At 41.2% G+C, this 27,339-nt stretch overlaps 1 protein-coding gene across 8 annotated transcripts in view; it reads right to left on the bottom strand.

The window, feature by feature from the left end:
• Window positions 1–27,339, bottom strand: part of ITGB6 (integrin subunit beta 6) — a 133,894-nt gene that overhangs the window by 30,215 nt on the left and 76,340 nt on the right. For all 8 annotated transcript variants that reach the window (XM_021074449.1, XM_021074453.1, XM_021074454.1 and 5 more), the window contains 2 exon segments: window positions 7,618–7,707; window positions 84–218 (listed from right to left, as the gene is read on the bottom strand). In XM_021074449.1, coding sequence (XP_020930108.1) covers window positions 84–218; window positions 7,618–7,707 — 225 coding nt within the window.

Genomic DNA, 27,339 nt, shown 5'->3' on the forward strand with positions numbered 1-27,339 from the left:
GAAGTCCAGCTTGAGTACACTAAGGTAATGTTTCACAGATCATCTACATGTTTTTTCAGATGATGTATCAGCCATCTACTTACTGTGTCTCCCACCTTCATGTGAGAGCATTTCTTTTGGTGTGGGAAGGGAGTCCCATTGTTACAGATGGCTGTAAATGACAGGTTGAGTCCTTCCGTGTCTCCTAACACTTCCAGCTCCACCTCAGACCGCAGTTCCTTTAGATAAGACATAAAGAGGTGAATGAAGACATAACCAAAAAATACAGCCAGGAGAGAAGAATCTGTGAATCACGTTCATTAAACAACAAACGAAGAAAATTAAATTGGGTCAAAAAGAAATTCACTATATTACCAATCAAGCAAGAAAGCAAGCAATACACACATACAATACACATGAAACACATCATATTTTATCAAATCTAAGATGCCATCAATGAGAGATGCCATAATTTTATGACAATTAAACTAAGACAAAATACCTTAGGATCATTCTGCAGAATATATGAATCAATGTCATTATAATTTCTTTAAAAAATGGAGTTCCCATTGTGGCTCAGCAGATTAAGAACCTGACATAGTGTCTGTGAGGATGTGTGTTTGATCCCTGGCCTGGCTCAGTAGGTTGAGGATCCAGCATTGCTGTGTACTGCTTGCTTAATGGGGCTCACATCCACCATTGCTGTGGCTGTGGCATAGGCTGGCAGCTGCAGCTCCAATTCAACCCCTAGTCTGGGAACTTCCAAATGCCACAGGAGCAGCAGCAAAAAAAAAATTTTTAATAAAAATGATTTTAGGAGTTCCCGTCGTGGCACAGTGGTTAACGAATCCGACTAGGAATCATGAGGTTGCGTTCGATCCCTGCCCTTGCTCAGTGGGTTAACAATCCCGCGTTGCCGTGAGCTGTGGTGTAGGTCGCAGACACTGCTCGGATCCCGCGTTGCTGTGGCCCTGGCGTAGGCTGGCAGCTACAGCTCCGATTAGACCCCTAGCCTGGGAACCTCCATATGCGCGGAGCGGCCCAAGAAATGGCAAAAAAGACCAAAAAAAAAAAAAAAATACACAATGGAATACTATTCAAACATAAAAAAAAAAAAATGATTTTATCCATTCTGAGATTTTGGCAAACTTCTCCATTTCTGAGTTGCATTGCTTGGCATATATAAGGCAAATCTTTTGCCTGTATCTCAGTAACAACATACAACAATAGTTTCCTTTACCTGTATCCTAAGTATTATCATTTTCTAGGTCGCATAAAGCAGCTGGTTGTTGCTTTGTAAAGAATATAGAATTGAGTCATCCAACACTGGATATTAGCTTCTCTGATCAGTATTTGCTCCCCTGTTGTTCTGTTCTGCATATACAATAACTTTTCAACATGGAATCTTAGTGCAAACTTGGAAGATATTTTAAAATGGTAATTATACTCAACATGTATAGTACCAGCAGTGCATTTAACAAATTGAAGTGACAATAGCATATACAGTTACTGCCAAGTTTATACATGTGCAGGCAATGAAAACTACATTATGCTCTCTACTCTTCTGACAACATGAGTAAGACATGATAAATTAGAAAAATGTATCCAGATTTAGAGAGGTTAAAATGTGGGAGAAACTGTGCCTTGCAATCAATCCTGGAATTTATAGAGCCTCTATTGTACATTTAGTAGAGAGCCATATCTGGGGAAATGTGTATAAGACCGGATTTCTGCCCTCAGGATGATCATCTTACTGAAAAAAACCAAGATGGAACCAAGTAAAGCAGTTAACAAATGTCTGCCAGTGCGCCATTAAATTACGGAAAAACTGTGCAAGGCTTTGGGAGAGTTCAGCAAAGAGGGCGGTCAGTGAAGGCTGAAGTGTTATAAGATCAGTCCTTAATGGCAGTGTTGGATTTAGAGGTGTAGGAGGGGATGATGATGGTATTTCAGGCAAAGGGACCAGAAGAGAGAAAGCTGGGTGCCTGGAGTGGTATAGAATGGAGAAAAGTGGGACTCCAACCAAGCCTGCACACTTGCTGTCCTGGGAGACATTAGACCACCCAGAGCCCTGAGGTTTGGAAAGATGAGTTAAGATTTATGGGAAACATTCCCCGAAGCTTTTAAGCAGAAGCCCGATTTACTGAAAAGACAGCTGCAGGGAGGTTGTCTGGAAGGTGTGAGCAGGACAGGCTGGATGACGTAATAGGAAGGGTTGAGTCAAGGAAGCAAGCATGTTGCTGCATTCACCTGGCCTGAGGCGTGAGTACAGGACTGGGAGGTTGGTCTATGTGATGCTGTGGGTGGAGAAGAGGAGGAGTAGACACAGGGCATACAGAAGGTAAAGGCAATGTTGTCCAGGAAGAAGACTGTCAAGAGGAGAGGATGGCAGAACTGTGTGTTTCGGGGGAAGCTAGTATTATTATTCGGACTTAATTCCTCTTTCTTTTATAAGAGAGAAGTCTGTATTTGGGGGGGGGGGAAATGAATTGCTTTTAAAAAACAATGAAAACAAATAATAAAATATTATGAATTAAGTTATACTTCATATAAAGGATTTGAGTCCCTATACCAATTTCATTGATAGAATTTTAAAAACAAGTTCAGCTTCACCTTTTCCCAAAATATAATTTTGCCAACGGCGTGGTCAGATGACCCAGCCTTCCTCCTGATTCTACGGTGCTGACTGTAAATTCTATCACTTCTCTTCCTTGCTTTTTTATTTGCCCTGTATGGTCCCCCCTTCTGTAGATGGACACAGGCTGACTTTTCAGAATGTAGTCTTTATCAGAGACTAAAGTGTCATTTCTCAGTCATAAAGACTATTGCTATGATGTCTTAAGATTTCAAATTCTGCCAATTTAGCATTAACATTTACTCTTTATTTTATCTCCACTAGTTATATTATTCAGAAAATATTTACTGAGTGTCCTCTATGTACCAGATACTGTTCTAGTCACTTGGGAAACAAAAACCACAAAAAGGCTGCCCACTTGATTGAGTTTACACTCAATTATGGAAAGGCAGAAAGGAAACCACGCAATGGATAAGAAAATTACATAGCACCAGAAAAAAAAAAAATTAGTGTGGGGTAATGATGATTAAAAGAGTGTGTGCGGGGTGTATAGGCTGCAATTTTTAAAAAGTCGTCAGGTTAGGCAGGATTCATTAAGAAGGTGACATTTCAAGAAAGGAAGAGGAAATTAGCTGTGCACATACTTCTGAAGTGTTTGAGGAAGAGGGTGCAGTCAATGCAAAGGCCCCAAGGCAGGATCATGCCTGGCTTGTTCTGGGAACAGAACAGCGAGGAGGGCAGGGCTGCTGGACTGGAGCAGAGAGAGTTAGAGGAGAGGAATAGGAGGTGAAGTCAAAGGAATGGCTGGAAGGCAACATATCCGGAGGGTCCTAGTAGGCTGTTATAAAGAGTTCGACTTTTACTCTACATAAAATGAGCAAACAAACAGGGTTACGCACAGAAGAGTGATAGGGCTTGACTCAATATTTTAAAAGAAAATTCTAGCTGTTTCATTGAAAACAGAATGTAGGAAACCCAAAGGCAGAAACAGGAAACAGCGTTTAGGAGGCTTTTGCAATAATTCCAGTGAATGACGAATTAGTGTGGGGTAATGAGGACAGTGGAGGCAGCAATGGGGTCAAATTCTGAATAAATCTGGGGAAAGAGCCAATGAAACCTCCTGATGGATTAAATGTAGAGTGTAAGAGAAAGAGGGGATGTCAAGGATTGATTGTTTCAAGGTTTGGGGCCCTAGCAATATGAAAGATGGAATTACCTTGGGTTGAGAAGGAGAAAACTATTGGCGAAGTAAGTCTGGGAGAGGCCAGTTTACTCTGCTGAATTGCCAACAAACATATCAAGCAACTCCTGGATATCTCCTCTTGGAGGTCTACTAGAGAAATACAGCATGGTGGTTGGGCAGCATGGGGGGCCTGCTTGAGGCCCATGATTGTGAAGTTAAAGTGAGAGCATGATTGTATGTTTTCCCCATTCCCATTCAGCTGTGCAGAGTGAGTGGACAGTTGGGTTTTTACCAGGACCACAGTTGGCCAACATCCTCAGAGGAGTGATAAGATGTGGGCTGGGGCTTGAGAGTGTGTCTAATGGATTTATGTTGGGGGGACAGGTGAGAGAGGACATCAAGGGGATGAGGAGCTGTTATGGGTTCCTTAGTAGATAGGGTTTAAAAAAAATGGAGATCCTGATAGGTTGGAAGAAATATTAGGGGAACAAGCAAGAGTGAGCTGAAAAGATTGGAAATGGTGAGCAGAAAATGGATTGCATGCAGTTGAGTCTCTGAAGGAGTTTATTGCAAATGATACAGTTTAGGGTAGGACAAGAGAGTGGAGGTATAAGAAAGTAATTAAGGGGGAAGGGAATAAGATCACTTCAGAGGTGGAGTTCAAGAAACTAAGAGACCAGGGTACAGGTAGGAAATCATCAAGAATTAAGGCAGGAGTAGTGTTGGAGACAGTGGCACAGTGAGCTAATGAGAAATGAGGGATAGGACCTGAAAATCTGCAGATGACAGGAATTTGGAATAGTGAGTGACATAATCTGACCAAAATGAAGGAAATGTCAGCATTGATAAAATTGGAATATCACATTGGAAATTTCACCAGGAATATTTTGTTGTGAATTTCCCAAAGAATGGACATAGATATTTATTTGTATATTTAAAAAATCTTTTCGTTCATTTATTTATTGAGCATCTTCTGTGAACCAGGCAACACAAAACAAAGTCACTTCCCTTCTGGAGCTTAGATACCAATAGAAGAGTTTAGCCTTGGGAGCATCAGTATTTCAGTAGTTTTATTATGTGCTTAGGGAGGGAAGGAAATTAGTGAATGATGGCCAGATGAGTACACATCTGGTATTTAAGGTTTTTTTTTTTTTCTTTTTGTGGCTGCACCTGCAGCATGTGGAAGTTTCCAGGCCAGGGGTTGAATCGGAGCTGCAGCTGCCAGTCTACACCCCAGACACAGCAACAGCCAGGTTTGAGCCATGTCTGTGACCAATGCTGTATACTTAAGCCAAGGCCAGGGAACAAACCTGCATCCTCACAGAGACAGCGTCAGGTCCTTAAACTGCTGAGCTACAATGCAAACTCCTTAAAGTGTTTGTTTTTTGTTTTTTGTTTTTTTAATGTCAATATGGCACTGTAAAATACTGAGCTGAGGTCTGTAGTCGCTAATTACAAAAACAAATTGTTTGCCTCTGCCCCACTACAAGTCAGAAGCATTTTATGTTTTCTCTCAATGTGGTCTCTCTCCTTCTATTTCTTTTTATAGACTGGAAAGAAATCCAGTCTATGGATCCTATATTTTAAAGTCCTTTAGGATACATTTAAAAATAACAGAATAGAAAAAAAATCAGAGCTAGTGCCAAGATCTGTGGCATACCTCACCCAGCAGGTTATAGAGTTTCAAAAACCACTCCAGAGCAAGATTGTTTGATATGAGTAATAGACTCTTCACATTTTTGAGACAGTAAAAAAGACATAAGATTCACTTCAAATGTTTGGTGCTTTGATTTCAACCACTCTGGTAAGTTGTGTGAATGAATGGGGACATAAACTGTGACAGAGCAAGCAGGGGTCCAGACAGGGCTGGTTAGATAGGAGTGGAAATATTTTTGACAGTTCACTGTTTTCCAATTTACTGAATTCCTTTGAAGATGTTAATGGCTAGCTAGCACTTTTGAGAGTCCTGAGCTAAAAAATGTTGAATTTGTTTTAATTCAGTGAAGGATTGCCATGTGATTTTATTTGATTTTACACATTAAAACTTTACTGCATGAGAGAGAGGAAGGTTTTTATAGATTTTGTTGACAAGCTTTCCTGTCTGGAAGAATTTCAAGCATGAACTGATTAACGTGGTGATTGATTTTTGATGTCAGCTAAGAAAAGTTTCTGAGGATACGAGTTAAAAAAACCAAACAGGAGTTCCTGTCATGGTGCAGTGGTTAACGAATCCGACTTGGAAATCATGAGGTAGCATGTTCGATCCCTGGCCTAGTTCAATGGGTTAAGAATCCGGCGTTGCTGTGAGCTGTGCAGATGCAGCTCGGATCCCGAGTTGCTGTGGCTGTGGTGTATGCCGGCGGCTACAGCTCTGATTGGACCCCTAGCCTGGGAATCTCCATATGCTGAGGGAAGCGGCCCTAGAAAAGGCAAAAAGACAAAAATAAGTAAGTAAATAAATAAACATAAAAACAAACAAACAAACCCTCATCCTATAATTTTTAGGACCATCTGTATTTTATTCTTTGAGGAAATGTATTTCAGAAAAAATACCTTGCTTTTCCCTGGTACAGTGATTTTCAAAATTGATGGGCTGATGTCAAAATCACTGGGGTTTTTTTCCTCAGATATGTAGATCTTCCTTTCCTTAAAGTTCTCCAAAGCCATCTATGAGAGGACTCTGGACACATCTCTTTTTAAAAAGCTTCCCAAATTATTTGGAAATGCCAAAGAACCCTGGCTCAGTATACACTAAGTACCGGCATACAGTGCATAAGGGTCATTTATTTGTAATTTTATTTTATTTAGTTATTTATTTATTTTGTCTTTTGAGGGCCACATCCGAGGCATATGGAGGTTTCCAGGCTAGGGGTCGAATTGGAGCTGTAGCCACTGGCCTGCACCACAGCCACAGCAACGCCAGATCCTTAACCCACTGAGCAAGGCCAGGGATCAAACCCGCAACTTCATCGTTCCTAATTGGGTTGGTTAACCACTGAGCCATGATGGGAACTCCTATTTGTAATTTTAAAACATTAAAAATGAGAATTTATTTCATATTATGTAATTGCTGTTTAGAGCAAATGTTAGCCTTCTACTGCTTTATAAAAATTGTTTTTTCATTCCTGTCATAACTTAGGGCTCCATCTTTGTGTGTGTGTGTGTGTGTACTTTTTCTCTGTAAGTAAAGGCAAAGAGGGGATGATGATGATATTTGGAAACCAAAATAAAAGAGTAGGCAAATGGCCATCCACTGTTGATTAATTGAGTTATGAAATAGAGACAGAAAACATAGCAATCCTGTAGGTATGTATCTTAGTTCAAGGAAAAATTCTGTCCTCAGAAACTAATTTACCAAGTCATGGCAAAAAGAACTGAATATATGCGCGCATATATATATATACATATATATATATATATATATAAAACATAAAGCCGATGGAAAATTTCCCTGGTCCCACTTTGCAGAGAATCTACAAAGTGGCTTTTCTGGTATGCTTTGGTGTTTTTTCCCTTGAGTTATGATGTAGTCTCATTAAGCCTGTGTTTTTAGTTCTCATAGCTCTGTTACTTGCTGGCAATTTAAACTTATTTTTTTTCAGGCAGGGAAGAGGTGAGCTTAATTGTATGACTCATGAAAACATTTCAGTAGAATTTAAAAATTTTGCAGGTGACAGCACTGCTGTTGGTTATTACTATAAAAACAACCTCAACTTTATGATCAGGCTTATGATTTTTCTACCTCCAGCCCCACCTTCCAGGAAGAATATCTGTGTCTCTACCAACAAAGGAGAGCACATTCAACTGCTTAAAACATATCTTAATTTTTAAATACCAAAGGTATGCTGGAAAAAAAGAAGCCAATTGTAAAGTATCATACTTCATAAGCCGAGATGATCAGCTGGAGAATGTTCCCAGAGTCCTTCTGAAGTACCCCTACTGTAGCTCCAGGAATGAGTTTTGCATAATTCTGTGAACAAAAAAAGAAAAAGTCAGCCTTCACTCACTGTAATTGAGACGCATTAAGTGTGGGGTTCATCCTGTTGGTTGAGATCGCCTCTATTAAATTGGTCAGGAGAAAAACTCCTGATAAGAAACAGGTATTTGTTCTGAAATTGTAGCCCTGCCTCTGGCTGCTTCCTGTGCTCCAGTGGGAAACGAAATGGCCAGAAGTGCCACTTGGAACATCTAGTGTCTATGGTGGCCTGAGTCTAGGGCTGTGATTTATATCACACTGGGAGTCAAGTCTCAAATAGAGACTTACATAACATCTCCCACTTGTGGAGCACTCTTTGTCTAAAAAGTTCTAAGCATGCTACCAGGAACTGCCTTCTCTTTTTTTTTGTAGCATTGCAGAAACCAAGGTTGGGTGCACATGGGTCCTTCACCACTATCATGTCACCCAGCAGGTCATTTGGCCCAGAGGGCTTAGTTGTCAATCACTGGCGATCGCTTGGTGGAGCAAAGGAGTGAATTGTTTGGATGCTGGCTATTAACTCCCCTTTCGTTAGTGGGAATGAGTCCTAATCTTTTAGGGATGTCAGTGATACTGAGGTTGGGTGGAATCATTCCCCACTCATCACGATTATGTGAATCAGAACTCAGCTCTAAGTTATCCACATTCAACACCTATGTTGCTTCCCTCAAGGTGTTGTTCCCACCAGGGGAGAATTCACAATATTAGTTCATCCTTTCAGGTACCAAACATGGCCAAGGGATGTGTGTACATGTACAACTGAATCACTGTGTTGGCCAGTGGAAATTATCACATATTAAATCCACTATACTTCAATAAAACTTCAAAGAAAAAAAAGTAAAAAAAAAAGAAGTTCCCATTATGGCGCAGTGGAGATGAATCCAACTTGCATCCATGAGGATTCAGGTTCAATCCCTGGCCTTGCTCAGTGGGTTAAGGATCTGGCGTTGCCTTGAGCATTGGCATAGGTCGCAGATACGGCTCAGATCCTGTGTTGCTGTGACTGCAGCTCTGATTTGACCCCTAGCCTGGGAACTTCCATATGCCATGGGTATGGTCCTAAAAAAACAAACAAACTAACAAACAAAAAAACATGGCCAAGGAATGCTGCATTGCAGAGAAGGAATTTTCTAGACAGCTGAAAATTTTCCCTTCCTCAAGTTCTATCTTTTACAACTTTATTTTCAAACAAGAAGTTTTCTAAAGTGTACAGTTCATATTCTTGTCTTCTTAAATAGAGATATTTAAACATACTTTGATTTTTTATTGAAGAAAGTCATATTTATCAATATTAACTATAACTCTATAATCATTAAAGTCTTCTAAAATCTATAGATAGGGAGTTCCTATCATGGCTCAACGGAAACAACCGACACTAGTATCCACGAGGACGCAAGTTCAATCCCTAGTCTTGCTCAGTGGGTTGAGGATCCGGCTTTGCTATGAGCTGTGGTGTAGGTTGCATACTGGGCTCAGATCCTGCATTGCTGTGGCTGTGGTATAGGCTGGCAGCTATAGCTCCAATTCGACCCCTAGCCTTGGAACTTCCATATGCCGTGGATGTGGCCCTAAAAAGCAGAAAAATAAAACAATGAAATAAAATCTACAGATAGATCAGAACCATAGCAAGTGGACCCCAATTTCTATGATTTTTAAAAATGTGCTTGTTGTTATTTTGAAAAAGTTTTTGGCTGTGCCCGTGACATGTGGAAGTTCCCGGGCTAGGGATCAAACCCATGCCCCCAAACTGCTGCAGTGATAAGGCTGGATCCTTAACCCACTGCACCACAAGAGGACTCCAAAACTTGCTTCTTTTTAAATCATTTCTATCTTCTTGTTAAGCCATAATGTATCACTCGCCTACCAGTTCACTCATTTATTCATTTATGGTTGCATTCAACAACATCTCCTAAATAGGATTAATAAGAGATAATCACTCATTTTGTCAGCTGTGCTCTTCTAAGTTGCTGTGTGCTGTGAAATCTGATGCCTGAATTTATTACAGCTGTAGGTAAAAAAAGAGAAACAAGCTTTGAGTGAAGAATTTAGGGCATCCCCTCTAGTTCAGACGTGATATCCTGTCTTTTTCCAAAGAAGATTTAAGTAGTTTAGAAAATGCACAAAATGAAATTAGAATTAATAACTATCATTAATTATAATCCTGATACTAAGTAAATGAATCAGGACAAGGGGAACGAAGGATAACGATGTTGGAACAACATGTTTGGGGAAGAGGGTTCTCGTCGTGGCCCAGTGGGTTAAGAACCCAACTAGTATCCCATGAAGACACAGGTTCAATCCCTGGCCTTGCTTAGTGGGTTAAGGATCTGGCGTTGCCGTGAGCTGTGGTGTAGGTTGCAGACACAGCTCGGATCCCATGTTGCTGTGGCTGTGGTGTAGCCCGGCAGCTACAACTCCGAGTTGACCCCTAGACTGAGAATTTTCATATGCCACAAGTGCAGCTCTAAAAAGCAAAAAACCAAACCAAACCAAACCACCACCCCCCCCCCCCAAACAAAACACCTTTGAGGATGTCCCAGGCACTTCAGACACTTGCTAGGGGTGGGTGCTTGAGTTAAGTCCAAACCTTCTACACCTCATATATGGAAAAATGGGCTTTAGTTTTAATTTGTGGGTTTCATTTTTCATGATCGTGTTTAAGTTTGAAACTGATGGAAATCTGAACTCTTAAAAAAGCGTGTGTTGTCCATCTGCCTTGACACTGTGTTTTATCATCGAAGGGGCTGTAAACAGTAATGCAGGTAATATCCCTCCAATGACTTTGAGGCCCCCATCACTGCCTGTTGAAGGTGGGTCCACTTCCATTTCCCTGAGTTAGGTCGGACTTGTCAAGAACAAGGAAGGCACCGGTTCATTGACTTACCTTTTCAAATAAACACATGTCAAAAGGGCCATGAAGCATGAAACTTGTGGTTAACAGCAAATACCTAAATGGGAACTTGAATTTCATGCAAGTGGAGCTGGAATGTGTATAAGTTTGACTGGTCCCAGAAGAAAAGGAGGAGGGAAGCTTTCGAGGTTGACAAAGAAACATTTAGGTCCTTTTGAAAAAGAATTTCAAGGCCCTTAGCTTTGCATGAAACTGCTGTTCTTGAAAAATGTCCTGGTCTCCTCAAGGCTGAGATAGAATGGGTTAATTTTCCACAGCCATAGTTCAAGTGGCCTCCAGATTTTGGCTTGGTTAACAAAGCCAAGTCCATCTACTTCCTACAGCATAATTATGATCCTGCATGTGGTATGACATTTGGCATTTGGCTCTGAGGACGAGAGGTTTAACATTCATCATGTTTGCTGATTGCCACTAGAGCCAGGGCATAAAGGAGCTGGCAGCTCATGGCAGTACCCAAGGATGATACTGATCATTGTAGAGAGAAAGACTATTAATTAATTTCTGGATGCTGATCCCCCCCCCCCCCCCCGCAAAAGCATTGCAAATAACTAACTAGGACCATGGACAATTTGGCTTCCTGATCTAACACTGTAAAAAAATTACACTTTAAATCTTGTAGTATTATGATTACTGTAAATATCATGTGTCAAATGCCTTTCTTTCACTAAAGCCCTAAAGTGCTATTATAAATTGTCCTGATTAAACATGTTTAATGTTAGAAAAAGGATGATTTTGCATGCCTGGATGTGATAAATTACAGCAATGTGACTGGAAATGAGCTCTTGGAAATTAGAAATGGTGAACTCTGAAAAGGCAACGTTGCATGAGCTGATTAGAAACGCAAACTCCTTTGCTTGGGCTTGAATTTCTTGGGCTTGAGTTCCCTGTTATCTGTCCATGGATTATCCTAATTATGGATTTTAGCCCTTTCTTCTCCACTCTGCCACCCAGGAGTTCCTGAGGTTGCTTTTCTCACTTGTGTTTGCAAGGTTGGCTTTATTTGCTAGTCTTCGCTTTCTTAACTTCCTTCATCAAGCCTTATTTTTTTGTTCATGCTGCTCCAACCTCAAAAAAAGTTTTCTTATTTGTCCCTCAGTTTACATTCGATCTCTGGAAATCTCCCATTTGTCAGGGTAGTGGATAAAAAATGGACAGGTGGTCCTTTAGCTGGGAAGGCCTCAAAGGCACTAGAGGAGTCTCTGAATTCACACCCACACACTCCAAGCTTCTCCCAGAGAGCTTCTCTAAGTTTGGGGCCTCTGGGTTTCTGGCTGCCAGAATCAGCCATCACTTGTGCGCTCCTGCTTGGCTAAGGGCAGAGGAACCACAGACACACATACCTGCCACACCAGGATGCTGGGGAGAGGCTGTGGATTGGTTTTCTCTTCAAAGAGATGCAGACTGAGGACCATGGCAGAACCAGGCTGCTTTGGGCGCTATCATGGCATTCTCAGCCATAGAGGGGACAGCTCCTAAGGGCACCTTCTTTCCTGCTTTGACTGAACTTCCTGTTGGGTTAACTCTTATCTTCAAGTTCAGGGCCTGGCTATTCTGGGATATGGTTTATTATTAGCTGTATTCTTGCTAGGCACTGTGACTGGGTTTTGGCTTCGGATGGTGGCTCTGCTGGAACTCCATGTCCTACTCTTGTGATATTTCTGCTATAGCCCCATGGGCTCCTCACCACCTCAGACTCATCAGCCACTGTTTTATACAGACCACGCTACTCATGTTCTTCATCAGAGGGTGGGAAGTCAGAAATCGACTTCGGTATATCTGATGGCAGCATTTTTTCTTTTCTTTTTTTTTTTTAGGGCTGCACCCGAGGCATATGGAGGTTCTCAGGCTAGAGGTCCAATCAAACTATAGTCGCCAGCCTACACCACAGCCACAGCAATGCCAGATCCCAGCCACATCTGTGACTTACACCATAGCTCACAACAACGCTGGATCCTTAACCCACTGAGTGAGGTCAGGGATAGAACCTGCATCCTCATGGATGCTAGTTGGGTTCACTTATCACTGAGCCATGTGGGAACTCCCCGCTAGTAGCGTTTTAACCAAAAATTTGTAAAAACCAAATGTTTATTTTTATTTTTTTGCTTTTTAGGGTCACACCTGAGGCATATGGAGGTTCCCAGGCTAGGGGTTGAACTGGTGCTACAGCTGCTGGTCTACACCACGGTCATGGCAACACGGATCCGAGCCGCATCTGAGACCTACGCCACAGTTCATGGCAACGCCAGATCCTTAACCCACTGAGGGAAGCCAGGATGGAACCCGAAACCTCATGGTTGCTCCTCAGATTCATTTCCGTTGTGCCATGATGGGAACTCCTAAAACCAAACGTTTACTGCTTCTCTTTAGGCTCTGTGCTTGCTTAACTCTTTCTGAGGAACCTCACTAATATGGAGGGATTTTATGCTCACTGTTTATTTTCAATATTGTAATATTAACCAAAATCACTTTAACTATGCTTATTACATTTTTTTTGCCAAAATACTTATATTAAAAGATTGGCTTGTATAGATAGAGAACCTACGATTATATATAATCAGTCCCCAAATATTTTCTCTAATCTTTCACAGTATTTGGGGGATCATTATCTTGTATCTCTTTGGTTTGTACAAACAGTATCTCCTGTTTGTACATTTTCTTACCCTCCTTCTCTCTCCCTCTTTCTCTCCCTCTCTCAACTTTACTGGCGTATACCACACATGCACAATGTACAAGGAGTAAGTATACAGTTCAAAGAATATTTAAAAAGTAAAAAAAAAAAGTAAGCAAATATAGCCACCACCAAAGTCGATAAATAGAACAAAATCGGCTCGTAGAATCCTGCCTTCTATTGCCTCCCAGTCATTACCCCTCCTCTAAAAGCCTACACATTATTTTGACTTTTATCACAATAGAAGCTGGGGAGAGATCTTTGTTGTGTCCCACAAAAATATCTTAAGTGGGACGCCAAAGCATTACCTATGATGGAAAAGACTGATAAATAAAATTAAGAATGTCTGTTCTGAAAAGATGCCTTTAAGAGAGTGAGAAGAAGCCACTGAGTGGGAGAAAATATCCATAATACACGCATCTGCATTGACACCATAATGTCCAAACTACACCTACACATCAGCAAGGAAAGATATCTCTTGATAAAATAATGACAAAACATGGTATTCCCATTGTAGCGCAGTAGAAATGAATCTAACTAGGAACCATGAAGTTTTGGGTTCCAGCCCTGGCCTCACTCAATGGGTTAAGGATCTGGCGTTGCCGTGAGCTGTGGTGTAGGTCACAGACGCCGCTTGGATCCTGCGTTGCTGTGGCTGTGGCAGAGGCCGGCAGCTGTAGCTCTGATTGGATCCCTGTCTAGGAAACTCCATAGGCCGAGGGTGTGGCCCTAAAAAACCAGAAAAAAAAAAAGGAAAAAAAAGGCAAAACTTAAGTGGCAAAAGAGTCTGTGAAAACAGTTCCAACATCATTAATCATATAAATTAAAACCATAATGAGACGGCAATGTGCGGCCCCCCTACAATGGCCACAATGGAAAAAACTAGCAATGCCCTCGTACACTTCCATCAGGAGTCTGGTACAACCACTTTGGAAAACTGACAGCAGCTACTGATGCTGTGCAGGAGCACACCCACCGCCCTAGCAGTCCCACCTGTAGGTACTTCCGAACAATAGACACAAACCCATAGTGTATGGCTGTTCTGAGACAGGCAAATGCAGAGAGACACTTGTTCTTGCTGCCGTCCAGAGATGATTCTCAGCAATTAAGATGTCAGCTAAATCAGAGAAAGTGCAGGTAGTTCTGAAATGCCCTCAGATCTTTCAAGTTGTTTCCACAAAAGGAACAATCATTTCCCACCTGGATTCCTCCTACCCTGGGATGGACCCACAGGAGGTGTACACTGGGCAAACTCCTCGGAACTCACGGCCAGCCTGCCTCCTTCTTTGTCTCTCTCCTTCCTCATGAGCTGGTCCCAGGACCAACCCCTTCAAGTCCTGCAGCACCCATTCAGGGATCCCCCCCCAAAAGGATGGAGAGGTCCTCACAAGCTCCTGACAGCCTCAAGCACCTCCTGGTTTTTGACACCCAAATATTCAGAAGCCCAGGGCTCCTGAGCATCTGCGGTTGAGGGACTCTGTGGGAGCCTCAGGGAGTGGTGGGAGTGCTGAGGAGGGGGGGTCACATCGCTTTTTGTCTCCTCGGTCCTGCTTGGCTCACTTGGTCTGGTGTGAGGAGCCCATACTGCAGACAGGGCTAAAAGGCACCAGCACTCACCTGACCCACTAACCACCTCAGTCTGGGAAAGAATAACTTGAGCAGACATTCCTCTCCAGCAGCATCACCTCTTCCATTCTCCCCAGAAGCTCTATTATCTAAGTACCGTTATTATCCACAGTAATATCCATTATCATGCCAAAATACTGAAGCCCAGAGAGTTTAAGTAAATTGCCTGAGGTCATCTAGCCAGGAAGTAATAGAGCCGGACCCACCTGCTATGCTCTGCCCTGGAGTTAGATCTCTTCGCCAGACCATTGATGGTAAGTGCCTGAAAATGGCCATCCTGGAGTTCCTGCGGTGGCTCAGCGGAAACAATCCTGACTAGTATCCATGAGGTTTCAGGTTCAATCCCTGGCCTCGTTCCGTGGGTTAAAGATCTGCTATTGCCGTGAGCTGTGGTGTAGGTCGCAGACACGGCTCCAACCCCTGTTGCTGTTACTGTGGCTGTGGTGTAGGCCAGAAGCTGTAGTTCTAGTTCAACCCCTAGCCTGGGAACTTCCATATGCCAAGGGAGTGGCCCTAAAAAGAAAAGAAAAGAAAAGTGGCCATCCTGGTGATGTCATTGGTGAGCCAGAGAGAGGTTAATGAGTAAGCCCAGGTTAACCAGATGTATTCACTTCCTAGGGATGCTTCCTAGGGTGACTTAGAACCACAAACTGAGTGGCTTACAGCAGCAGAAATTTCTTGTCTCAGAGTTTTTGAAATCCGAAGGCAAGGTGTTTCACGCTCCCTCTGAAACCAGCAGGGGAGAATCTGCATTTGCCTCTTTCCACTGTGAACCGGAGATGGGCACTTGCCATCTGCCTCTACGGAGGTTGAACCATGAGCCACTGCAGCTGCCGACCCGCAACACCCCCTGAAAGGAGCTCAGGGTGGGGATCAGGAGAGAGGCCCTCTGTGCTCTGGGCAAAACTGACAGGACAGGTCTTTACATAGTTAGATATTTTTAGGAGAACATTTTATAAGCCTCATATCTGGAAAAGCACTAAAATCCTTCATGGTGATGACTGCTCCTTGTGAATAACAGTAACCTTCACGAGACTAGCAGTCACCTTCTGCAAAATGTGTGCCTGGTTGCCTGTACTTTCTCTCTTCACCCAAATCACACATACACTGACACGCACCCCGACCTCTTTGGAGCAGTATTTCAGAGCTATCTGAAATGTGTATTTTTGTTGTTGTCGTTTCAGTTGATACTAGCTTCTGATGGTTTGCTGGTAGTCATGGCTTTCTTTGGCTTGTGGATTCAGTCTCTGGCTCCGTCATCACGTGGTGCTCTCCTTGCTGTGTCTCTGACTTTGTGTCTCTTCTAAAAACACCAGTCATATTAGATTAAGGGTCTACCCTGCTCAAGTATGACCTCATTGTAAACTAATCACATCTGCAAAGGCCTATTTCCAAACAAGATCATTCTGCAGTATTAGGTGTTTACTAGGACTTTAATAGCTAATATGGGGGTGGGGGTGGGGGTGGACATAATTCAACGCATAAGATTCTGCTAGGGTTCTTTTGATTTCTTTAACCTTTAAAAATTTAGGCCTTTGTTTCAGCTGGAGAAGTGAGTACCTTGCCCATTCACAGAGCTAATGAGTGGCAGAAACAGGTCTTGACTTTAAAGCCAAGGCTCCCTCCACTCTATCTGCTCTCTCTGTGCAAGTGTCCATGGCCCTCAAGGAGGGTCTCATTAGAAGCTAAGATGGGAGTTTCCACCGTGGTGCAGTGGGTTAAGAATCAGACTGCAGTGGCTTAGGTCACTGCAGAGTCACGGGTTTGATCCTTAGCCAGGGGCTGTGGGTTAAAGGATCAGGTGTTGCCACAGCTGTGGCTCAGATTCAATCCTTGGCCTAGAAGCTTCCATATGCCAAGGGTTCCGCCATTAAAAAAAAAAAAAAAAAAAAAAAAAAGTTAAGGTCATAACGCCTGGTATTTATATACAGGGGCTTAGAGATTATAGAATACTTTCCTACACAAAGTAAAAAGAAAAGAAGAAAAATGGTTGTGGCTGTAATCACTTTTACATTGAAAGACATCTTGAAAGAAACGTAGGAAGTTGTAAAACCAAAAAATGGCAAAAACCATTTTTTCCCTGGGGGAACTGAATTGCATTATTTATCTGGTTAAAGGAAAACAGCTCTTTGCAGGCAAAGGCTCGCTTTTATCAGGCAGTTTGCTTCTTCCAGAGCTGGGGGCCGGCTGGGTTTGCAGAAATAAGTCCTTCTGCAGGCAATCAGAAAGCTTTCTTCCCCGTGAGGTCTTTCATTCTTGTGAGGTTTTATTCCACTTGTTCTCACGTTCATTATAGGTAAATGCAGGGCTCCCAGTATTATGCAAAAGTTTACCCCCAGGCTCCACTGAGTTTCTAAGACACCCAAGATTCCAAAAAGAATATGCAATTGTTTCTGGCACGAGGTAAGCGTGCATGTCTGTCTCCGGGTTGCGTGATAGCTGCTTTGCCTTCAGGCTTTTAATTGTCAGCGTTCCACAGTCAGGCGGGCAGCGATGGGAGTGTGCTAATTAGATCAGGTGCTTGATCTTGAAGTCTGCACCGGCAATGACGAGGTAGCTGGCTTCAGAACTTTGGAGCACTCCCTGTCTTCCTCCCAGTCTGCCCTGGAATGTAATTATCTTGTCAGCCGAGAAGCTGCAGCGCACAGCTGAATGGATGCTCGGCAGCAGTAACAGAGTGATAAGGGGAGACGAATGGGCCCACCGTGCATGACTATTCTGAGACAAACGCACAGAGAGGTGCTGGAGAATGGAGGTGGAGAGAACAAAGGGACTACATTGAGTATTTGTTCCTGAGGATACCTCAGATCTTCCCTTAATAAGATTATCCTCCCTTTTGAGAGGGATTGCAGACCTGGGCTGGCAAATGCAAGTCCCAAAGCTTTGAAAAACTTCTTTTAAAAGGAGAAGAGACCTTGGGCTCAGTCGCTAGCAGCCTCTGTGCTTTGCAGACCAAAAGGCAGGTAATAAAACTTTGAAGGATGACTAGTAGGAACCCAGGGAAGGGACCAGAAATTAGAAAGCAGGCGTGTGGATGAGGATGGCTAAAGCGGTCATGGTGCTCCTACTGGAAGTGTGGGGGGTGGACCAGGAGTATCAGCGTCATCTGGAAGCTTGTGAGAAATGCAAACTCTCATTTTTAATGTTTTGAGAAAACGCCATACTGTCTTCCACAGTGGCTGGACCAATTTACATTCCCACCAGCGCACGAGGATTTTCTTTTCTCCACCTCCTTGCCAACACTTGTTTTTTCTTGTCTTTTTGATGATAGCTATTTCTAACAGATGTAAGGTAATATTGCCATTTAGATGTGCATTTTCCTGATAATTAATGTTGTTGAGCATATTTTGATGTGCCTGTTGGCCATCTACATGTCTTCTTTGGAAAACTGTTTATTCAGGTCCTTTTTCCATTTGTAAATCAGATTGTTTTGCTATTGATTTGAATGAATTCTTTATATATTTTGCATATTAGCTCCTTATTGGGTATCTGACTTGCAAGTATTTTCTCCTATTCTTTGGCTGCATTTTCATTTTGTTGATGGTTTTTCTTACTGTGCAGAAACTTTGCAGCTTGATGTAGTCCCACTTGTTTATTTTTGTTTTTGCTTCCTTTGGGGTCAGATCCAAAAAAAATCATTGCCAAGACCGATGTCAAGAGGAGCTTACTGCCTATATTTTCTTCTAGGAGTTTTGTGGTTTCAGGTCTTACATTCAAGTCTTTACTCCATTTTGAGTTAATTTTTGTGTGTGGAAGATAGCAGTCTAATTTAATTCTTTCACATGCAGCTCTCCCATTTTCTCAACAGCATTTATTGCAGAGACTGTCCTTTTCCCATGGAGTATTTTTCCTCCATCATAGAATGATTGATCACACTTGTGTTTGTTTATTTCTATCATATGATACAGAAATTCCACTTCTGGGTATTACGGAAGAAAATGAAAACACTGATTCAAAATGATACATGTACCCCATGTTCATTGCAGTTATTTACAATACCCAAGATGTGAAAGCAATCTAAGTGCCCATCAATGGATAAATGGATAAGGATGTGTGTGTGTGTGTATACACACACACACACACACACACACATACATATACATATAATGGAATATTACTCTACCATAAAAAAGAATCTTGCCATTTGTGACAATGAATAGACCTTGAGGGCATTATGCTAAATTAAATCAATCTGACAGAGAAAGACAAATATTGCATTATTTCACTTATACATGGAATCTAAAAACAAACAACTCAAATCAAAACAAAATAAACACATGAGAAATCCAAGTTTATACATACAGATTATAAATCAGTGGTTACCAGAGGAGAAGAGAGGTAAGGATGGGCAAAAAGAGTGAAGAAGTCAAAAGGTACAAAATTCCAGTTATAAAAAAAATAAGCCATGAGATGTAATGTATAGCCTGGTGCTAACAGTTGATAACCCTGTATTGCATATTTGAAAACTGCTAAGAGAGTAAGTCCTAAAAGTTCTCATCACAAGAAGAAAAAATTGTCATTATATATGTTGACAGGTGATAACTAGACTTATTGCACACTTTGCATAGTGTATGCAAATATTGAATCCTTATGTTGTACAACTGAAAGTTATGTCAATTATTCCTCAATTTAAAAAAAAATTGAAAAAAATGAAAAATCTCAGGCCCCAGTCCAGACCTTCTAAATAAAATTCTGCATTTTAACAGACTCCTTGGGTGATTGGAGACACCAGGAGAACTTTAAAAAAACACTGGTAACTAGATTCACTGATGCCTGAGTCACCAGTTATTGATTTAATCAGGTCAAGGGGTGGCCTGGGACTTGGGCTTTTTAGAAAGCTTTCTAGGCGATTCTAATGAGTACCAAAGTTTAAGAATGGCTGATATAGAATGGCCTGTCTACACCATTCCTGTTGTCAGGAGGATACTTTAGGGAAGAGCTCTGGCAATGGGGAAAATAAAGCTACCTTTTTTTTTTTTTTTTTTTTTTGTCTTCTTGCCATTTCTTGGGCCACTTCTGCGGCATATGGAGGTTCCCGGGCTAGGGGTCGAATCAGAGCTGCAGCTGCCAGCCTACGCCAGAGCCACAGCAACGCGGGATCCGAGCCATGTCTGTGACCTACACCACGGCTCACGGCAACACCGGAACCTTGACCCACTGAGCAAGGGCAGGGATCGAACCCGCAACCTCATGGTTCCTAGTCGGATTCGTTAACCACTGCGCCACGACGGGAACTCCTCCTTTTTGTTTGTTTGTTTTTGTTTGTTTGTTTTTTTAATGACTGCACTCACAGCATATGGAAGTTTAGGGTCAAACCTGTGCCTCTGTAGTACCCAAGCCACCACATCTGTATTCTTAACCCCCTGCACCACAGCAGGAACTCTGTAAAGGTGTTAAGTTTTTAAACCTATACACCCATAATTCACATGGGGTTCTCAATCTGTCATACACCCGTGATACCTATTCTCTACTCAACAACAAAAGTGATGTTTTTGAAGGCTTGCTATCCCTGGACTAGCACTGTGTTTACTTCCCTTGGCCTTCAAGTTTGAGGAGTCTGGTTTTCGCCCACCTTTCCCACTCCACCCCCTCCTACTTCAGTTCACACTAGGCTAACAAGCCTTTTTTCAGTTTCTCAAACACACTGAGCACTGAGTATTTTGCGGTCTCAGGGCCTTTGCACATTCCTTCTCCTCTTGAAAACTCAACCTGCAGGTTGCTGCTTCCTTCATAATCACTTCTTGAAAGAGGTCTTCTCTGAAGATCCTATAAAATTAAGGTCTCACACTCTTATCCTCCGTTACTTCCCATTGCTCTACCTTATTTTCCATTTCTAAAGTAATTCTTCCAAAGCTTTTAGTATGTGACCCCAATATTGTACGGAACATAGCAAAACATAAAGAATTATTTGTTGTTTATTTGTAATTCAAATTTAACTGGACATCCTGTATTTTTTATGTGCTAAATCCAGCAACTCTATAGAGAAAGTCTGCTAACCCCTGAATTAATGAATAAAACGTGCTCAAACTGTTCAAGCTCAACAAAATTTTCTGTTTCAAAGCATTTCTATTTACTTTCTGAAGTTCAAGACAGGAAGGGCAACAAAATACTGAACTATGTCATAGCGAATAATAGCCCCATCATGGCATAATTTGGGCTCTTTCAGATAATGAGCCATAAAGTTAAATATATGTAACACTCTCCAACTTCTGTTATGTCCAGGAGCTGTCAGTTTAATGTATCCCTTGTGCCTCGATGCCCTGTGTAATTGTGTGAAAGGCTGTGCCATGTGGAAGATGCGTGGGGGCAGTTAAACTCTGCATGGTGAGCCAAGCTGGGAGAGTTTCCTTAAAGCACAGCTGTGCTTTGGGCCAGTCTCACAGGCGCAGACAGAGTGGCCACCTACAGCCTTAGGAGAGGCTTCTGGGGATAGATGGAGTCCCCTAATACCATGCCTTCCTAGGCAGGGAAGGGTAGTTACACAGCTTGGAGCGCTGTGCAGTATGAAGACAAGCCTTGGAGGAAACCAAATTTGTTCCCAGACATTAAGAATCCTCACCAATAGGGCACTTTCAGGGATAAGAAAATGGGTACTAGAAATAATTTCTTAGTCCTTTAAAGACGTTGCAGGGATGTATAAAACAGGAACCAAGTATCATAAGTGTATGTAAAAAAAAAAAAAAAAAAAAACGTGACCTAGTAGGTAAAAGGGTAGTAATTGCAGATATTGGGAATGTTGGGGGTGGGAGCAAGTGTGCTTTTATTTTGTTTTTTATCTTTTAATTTAATTTTATTGGAGTATAGTTGATTTACAATGTTGTATTAGTTTCAGGTGTACAGTAAAGCGAATACATCACATATAAATATATCCATTTTTCCTGTATAGATTATAACAAACTATTGAGTAGATTTTCCTGTGGTATACAATAGGTTCTTGTTAATCATCTCTTTTATACAGTAATGTATATGTGTTATTCCCACTCTCCCAATTTTTCCCTCCCTCAATGGTTTAGCCTATGGCAACCATAAAATTGGTTTTGAAATCTGTTTGTTTCTGTTTTTTAATAAAATAAGTTTTTTGTATCATTTTTATGAGATTCCACATATAAGTGATATCATATGATATTTTGTCTTTCTCTGTCTGACTTAATTTCACTTAGTTTTATTTTGAAGCACATAACCTCCAAGGATGGCAACCACAGATTCAGAATGTTGCAGAATGACCTTGATTTCATCTAATGTTATTCTCATTAGTAACAGCGATTGTTTGACTTATAACTAAATGCAATTTAATTTTTATGCCTTTATAAGACTGTAAGTGTGTAAACGTATTCCAAAAATTTGAACATACTTAATATGTGCAGTCTGTTGCCAATTATGTTAAAACATGTAAATGCATGCGAAGACAAGAGAAGACTTACCCTGACATGTCAAGAATGGTCAACTGTGTCTGAGCGGTGAGTTTATGCGTGATCTTTGTTTTCTTCATTGTGCCTGTGCTTTTCTGTATTCTTTTTTTTTCTTTTTTTGAGAATACTGTATTCATTGTACCATCAGAAAAACGGTATTTTAAAGTGTCTTTTTTTCTTTTTTCAGTCATTTCTTCTTTTTTTGTGGGGGGAGGCACATTCCCACGTTGTTGGTCAGAGAGTAACTGATGCAACCCCTTTGGAAAGCCACTTGGACACACCCAGGAGAGTGGAGGCTGCCATTCCCCTGTGACCCAGGGCGTCACTTCTAGACCTGGATCCTCGGTAGAGAACGTGCATGTAAAGATGTGCATGGCTGCAGCATTAGTGATGCTGCAGGCCTGGAAGTGATCTGAAGCCCTCAGTTGCACATGAACACATTGTAGTAAATACATTTACTAGAATATGTATAGCAGTGGAACAAACTAGAGCTCTGAGCATCTCCATGGATCAGTCTCAAAAAAAGTAACATTGAGCAGCACCATGTGAATGTACTTAATGCCACAGAACTGTATACTTAACCTATAAAATGGTAAATTTTATATTATGCATCTTTTATCATAATTTTTAAAAACTTGAAACATAACATTGAGTCAAAAAGCAAATTGTAGAAATAATATGTACAGCACGAAATTAAACTTGTGAGCTCAAACTATGTAATTATGCGTAGACTATATTTTTCATAGTACAAAAAAGAAACATGGGGTTGATAAACACTAAATTCAGGATACTGATTATTTCTATGTGTGAAAGGAAAGAGGAAGGTGGGTTCAGAGGTGGGCAGTTACACAGTAGGCAACTGTACCTGGAATGTTTTATTTCTTTCAAATAGCTAAAGCAGATATAGTGGCAAAATGTTAAGATTGGAGAAAGATGGGCAGTAGGTACGTGGACGTTCACTGCACTGGTGTATTTTTCCATATGCTTGAACTACACCATCATGTAGCCAAGATGTGGAAGCAATCTAAATGTTCATCAACAGATGAATGGATAAAGAAGATGTGGTACATATATACAATGGAGTATTACTCAGCCATAAAAAAGAATGAAGTAATGGCATTTGCAGCAACATGGATGGACCTAAAAATTATCACGCTAAGTGAGGTTAATCAGACAGTGAGAGACAAACACCATATGATATCACCTATAGGTGGAATCTAAAAAAAGAATACAGGAGTTCCCGTCATGGCGCAGTGGTTAACGAATCCGACTAGGAACCATGAGGTTGAGGGTTCGATCCCTGCCCTTGCTCAGTGTGTTAATGATCCGGCGTTGCCCTGAGCTATGGTGTACATTGCAGATGCGGCTCGGATCCCATGTTGCTGTGGCTCTGGCATAGGCTGGTGGCTACAGCTCCAATTAGACCCCTAGCCTAGGAACCTCCATATGCCGCAGCAGTGGCCCAAAAAATGCCAAAAAGACAAAAATAAAATAAAATAAAACAAAAAAAGAATACAAATGAACCTACTTGTGGAACAGAAACAGACTCACAGTCTTTGAAAAACTTATAGTTACCAAAGGGGACAAGTTGGGGGGAGGGATGGACTGTGGGTTTGGGATGGAAATGTTCTAAAATTAGGTTGTGATGATGGTTGTACAACTATAAATATAATAACATCCATTGAATTTTTTAAAAAGAGGCCTATAGTCTGTGTTAGACCAGGTATCCCCTTACCCCCTTTGGTTGGACCCTTGACAGTGGTCAAGAGTTGCTGTTTTTGGTGGGTTGGCCAGTGGCATAAGGCTGCCCAGCGTGTGACCTGTTCTTACTTATCAGAGCTTATGGAACACACAAGGCAGAATCCAAATGTGGCTCTTTTTTCAAGTCCACATATTTTTAAGTTGCTCTATTTGCTAAGTTAACAGCAGCAGTAAGTAAAATCCAGTATTTCCCCACCTTGAATGACTCTGCATTTGTAGAGATTCACCTGTCCATTCACTTGTCAGGAAGCTCTGCTGCACCCTTAGGCTCTATGCTCTTACTGTTCAAATGACTTTCAAAGCCAGTTACTTTGTTTAAGAGGCTGCTCCCCTGGTGGTCTAGAGGTCAGGAATGAGCACGCTCTTTTCACTGCAGCCACCAAGGTTCAAGTGTGACTAAACTCAGTGATTAAGGCTGTTGACTTGAACTGCCTGGGTTTAAATCTTTGCTCTCATGGGCAACTTGCTTTTTGATTCTGGTTCTAGAGCAGTAAAAGGAAGACAAAATGATATCATGAGTTAAAACGCTTAACCTCAGCTGCCACCTAATGAGACTTCAGCAAACCTTCCCTATTCTTCTCATGGTCATAGTTGCTTATCCTCTCTGGCCTTCAGTTTCCACTGCCATAAACTGAAGGGCCAGCACTATGATAACTCTTAGCATTGAAGGTAGTTTTCTGATCGCCAATTTATTTGCTCCCCTTTCTTTTTTTTTCCTTCTTTTTTTCATTTGCTCACCTTTCTAACAAAGATGGTGAATAGAAAAGAGTGAAAACATTGACAAAGGTGAAAACTCTGACCCCTCAGTAAAACTCTGGCTTGGGGTCTCTTGCCAGAGCACAAACTCTAAAATGTCTTCATAACCTAGATGTTCTTTAGGTAAATCATTGGCCTCCAAGTCTGTTAAGGCTCTCTGGGACTTCTTGAGGCAGGCGCTCTGTCTTACTCTCTTCTCATCATCAACCCTAGCCTAGTTCATGGGAGATGCTCATGAAATGTTTGATGAATGAATGAATGAATGAATGACTACTGTTAGTAGCACATTGGTCCTAATGCTGAATATTGTGTAAATATTGAAATATTTAGGCCTTGTATTGATAAGATACCATTTTATATTTCTATGTGGGTTGGCCTAAGAGGACATCTCATTAAGACCCTAATTTTAAAGCTGTATCTTTCTTCCTGAGTCTTTATTTTCCGGATTACGAGTCTTCAAGTTCTTTAGAAGAAAAGTACTCCTTATAATCTAGGGAGTAACTACTGATGATTTTTCATGGTTATAGTTCATTAATTAGTCTGGAAAATGTTTCCAACAGCTTTTCCCTGATAATCTGAGGACATGTGTTTTATTTCCAAATCCTCCCTCTCTAAGATGTAGTTTTATTAATGAGAAAACTGTAGGCAGCTGGCTCTCCTCAGTCTTTGTTCTAAGACACCATCAAATAAAAAGAAATAAAAACCCTTTTCTGTTATACTTGAATTAAGAACAATTATTAACTCCTTGGACATTTCTCATAATCCAGAAGTTCTCTTTTCAATTTGTAGATGATTTTATTTTCACTGAAAGCATAAATTTGGAACACCACATTATGGGATTTAGTTGATGGGTAAATAAAAACTTTTTAGACTGTGCCCTAAAATTAGCTATATTACAACCAGCTAGCTATACATTGTCTGTGTGTAAATCACTGGAATTCATGCTGATCCTCTTCCCACCCCCAGTCTAGAGTCACGGACTACTAAAGCTGAAGGTCATCTGGTCCAGTCTTTTTATTTCATAAAAACTGAGGCCAGCGATAAAGGGATTTTCATCAGAGTAAAACTGTTTTGATCTTTTCCAACAGTGAACATGATAAAACAAAATGATAATAGAACAGGCTAACAAATAGTAAAAGGGTCCCTTTTTCATTTTATCTCCCTCCCTAACTTCTCTGCCTCCTTTCCACTCCCTTGCTGCAGGGAAAAGCTCAAAAGAGGAACAAAGCGAGGAAAGAAAGGATGAAATAAAAACTGGGGTTTTGATTCCTGAAAAATGAAACTTGTGTGTGGTAGATAATGCTAAGAAGCCACACTGACATCAGGCTCATAGTACATTGTAGCAGCCTCTATGCTATCTTTTAGATATAACGATCACCAAGGGGGTAATTGCTCAGGGGTTGTCCTTCAGAGACTAGTAAGAGGGCAGTGGAGCATATCCAACAGGTTGGCCTCAAGACTGATTGCAGAGTGAACCTTTCCCCTCTGGGGCCACCTGGATCCAAAGTGGAAGGGTAGAGAAGGAACAGCCAGGGTTGCAGGTAACCACAGTGATGGGTCAGGCACTGTCACCTGCCCTTGTATACCGGCTCCCTTAGTCTTGACAGGTGTTGATCACACAAAACTCCAAGTCCCCATTTAGAAACTTTGACCTCATTTGAGAAAAAATGGACTGCTTGCTTTGCAGTTTTCTTTTTAATTCATTCAGCAAATATTTACTGAGCATCTACTTTGTATTGAGAATTGGCCTAAACAGAAAAATGTGCAAACCCACCACGGCTCCTTATAGAGGTGACAATGGAAGGCTTTTCACCTCCAGAAGGAAGGGCTCTTTGGTGGCATAACAGCCTGGGATAGTAAATACGATATAAAAGGAGTCTACTTATAACAGTCTTCTCTGTTAAAGTATACAAATCATGAAGTTCCCATCCCCATCCCCATTCTTTAGATACATCATTCTGTCCTGATAACCACAGGGATGTCAATTTGTGGTCACTCACTCAGATGTGAGTGAGCAAACTGGAAGTGTCTTTTTCTGGTTCAGTTTTGTATCTGACTTTCTAAGTGCTATTTCAACAATATATCATAAATACTAGGTCATATAATAATTATTATTACTAACCTCATAAAACTCATCTTTTCCAGTCAGAAGTAGAAACATTTTGAAAGACTGAGGATATTTTAAATCTTGCAAATAACCCCAGGTGATTAATAGTAGGATTTGACAATGTAGTCAAAAATGCTAATTTAATTGCTTTTCTCTCAATATCTCATTAGTAAGGAAAGACTAGTCAAATTAGACAGTTGGGGTTTAGTAGCTTGATATTAAATTGATGTAAATTAACAATAAACATTTGAAAACAGAGGAGATAAAAAAAATTTTTAAAGCTTAGGTAATTGAATCCTGATGTAAAATGGTGTTTAGCACTAGAAAACAATATACTACCTATCTATCATTATCTTTTGAACCCTGTAATTGGACAAACAGGAAGCTA

The sequence above is a fragment of the Sus scrofa genome, chromosome 15, assembly GCF_000003025.6.
Source record: "Sus scrofa isolate TJ Tabasco breed Duroc chromosome 15, Sscrofa11.1, whole genome shotgun sequence".
NCBI lineage: Eukaryota > Metazoa > Chordata > Mammalia > Artiodactyla > Suidae > Sus > Sus scrofa.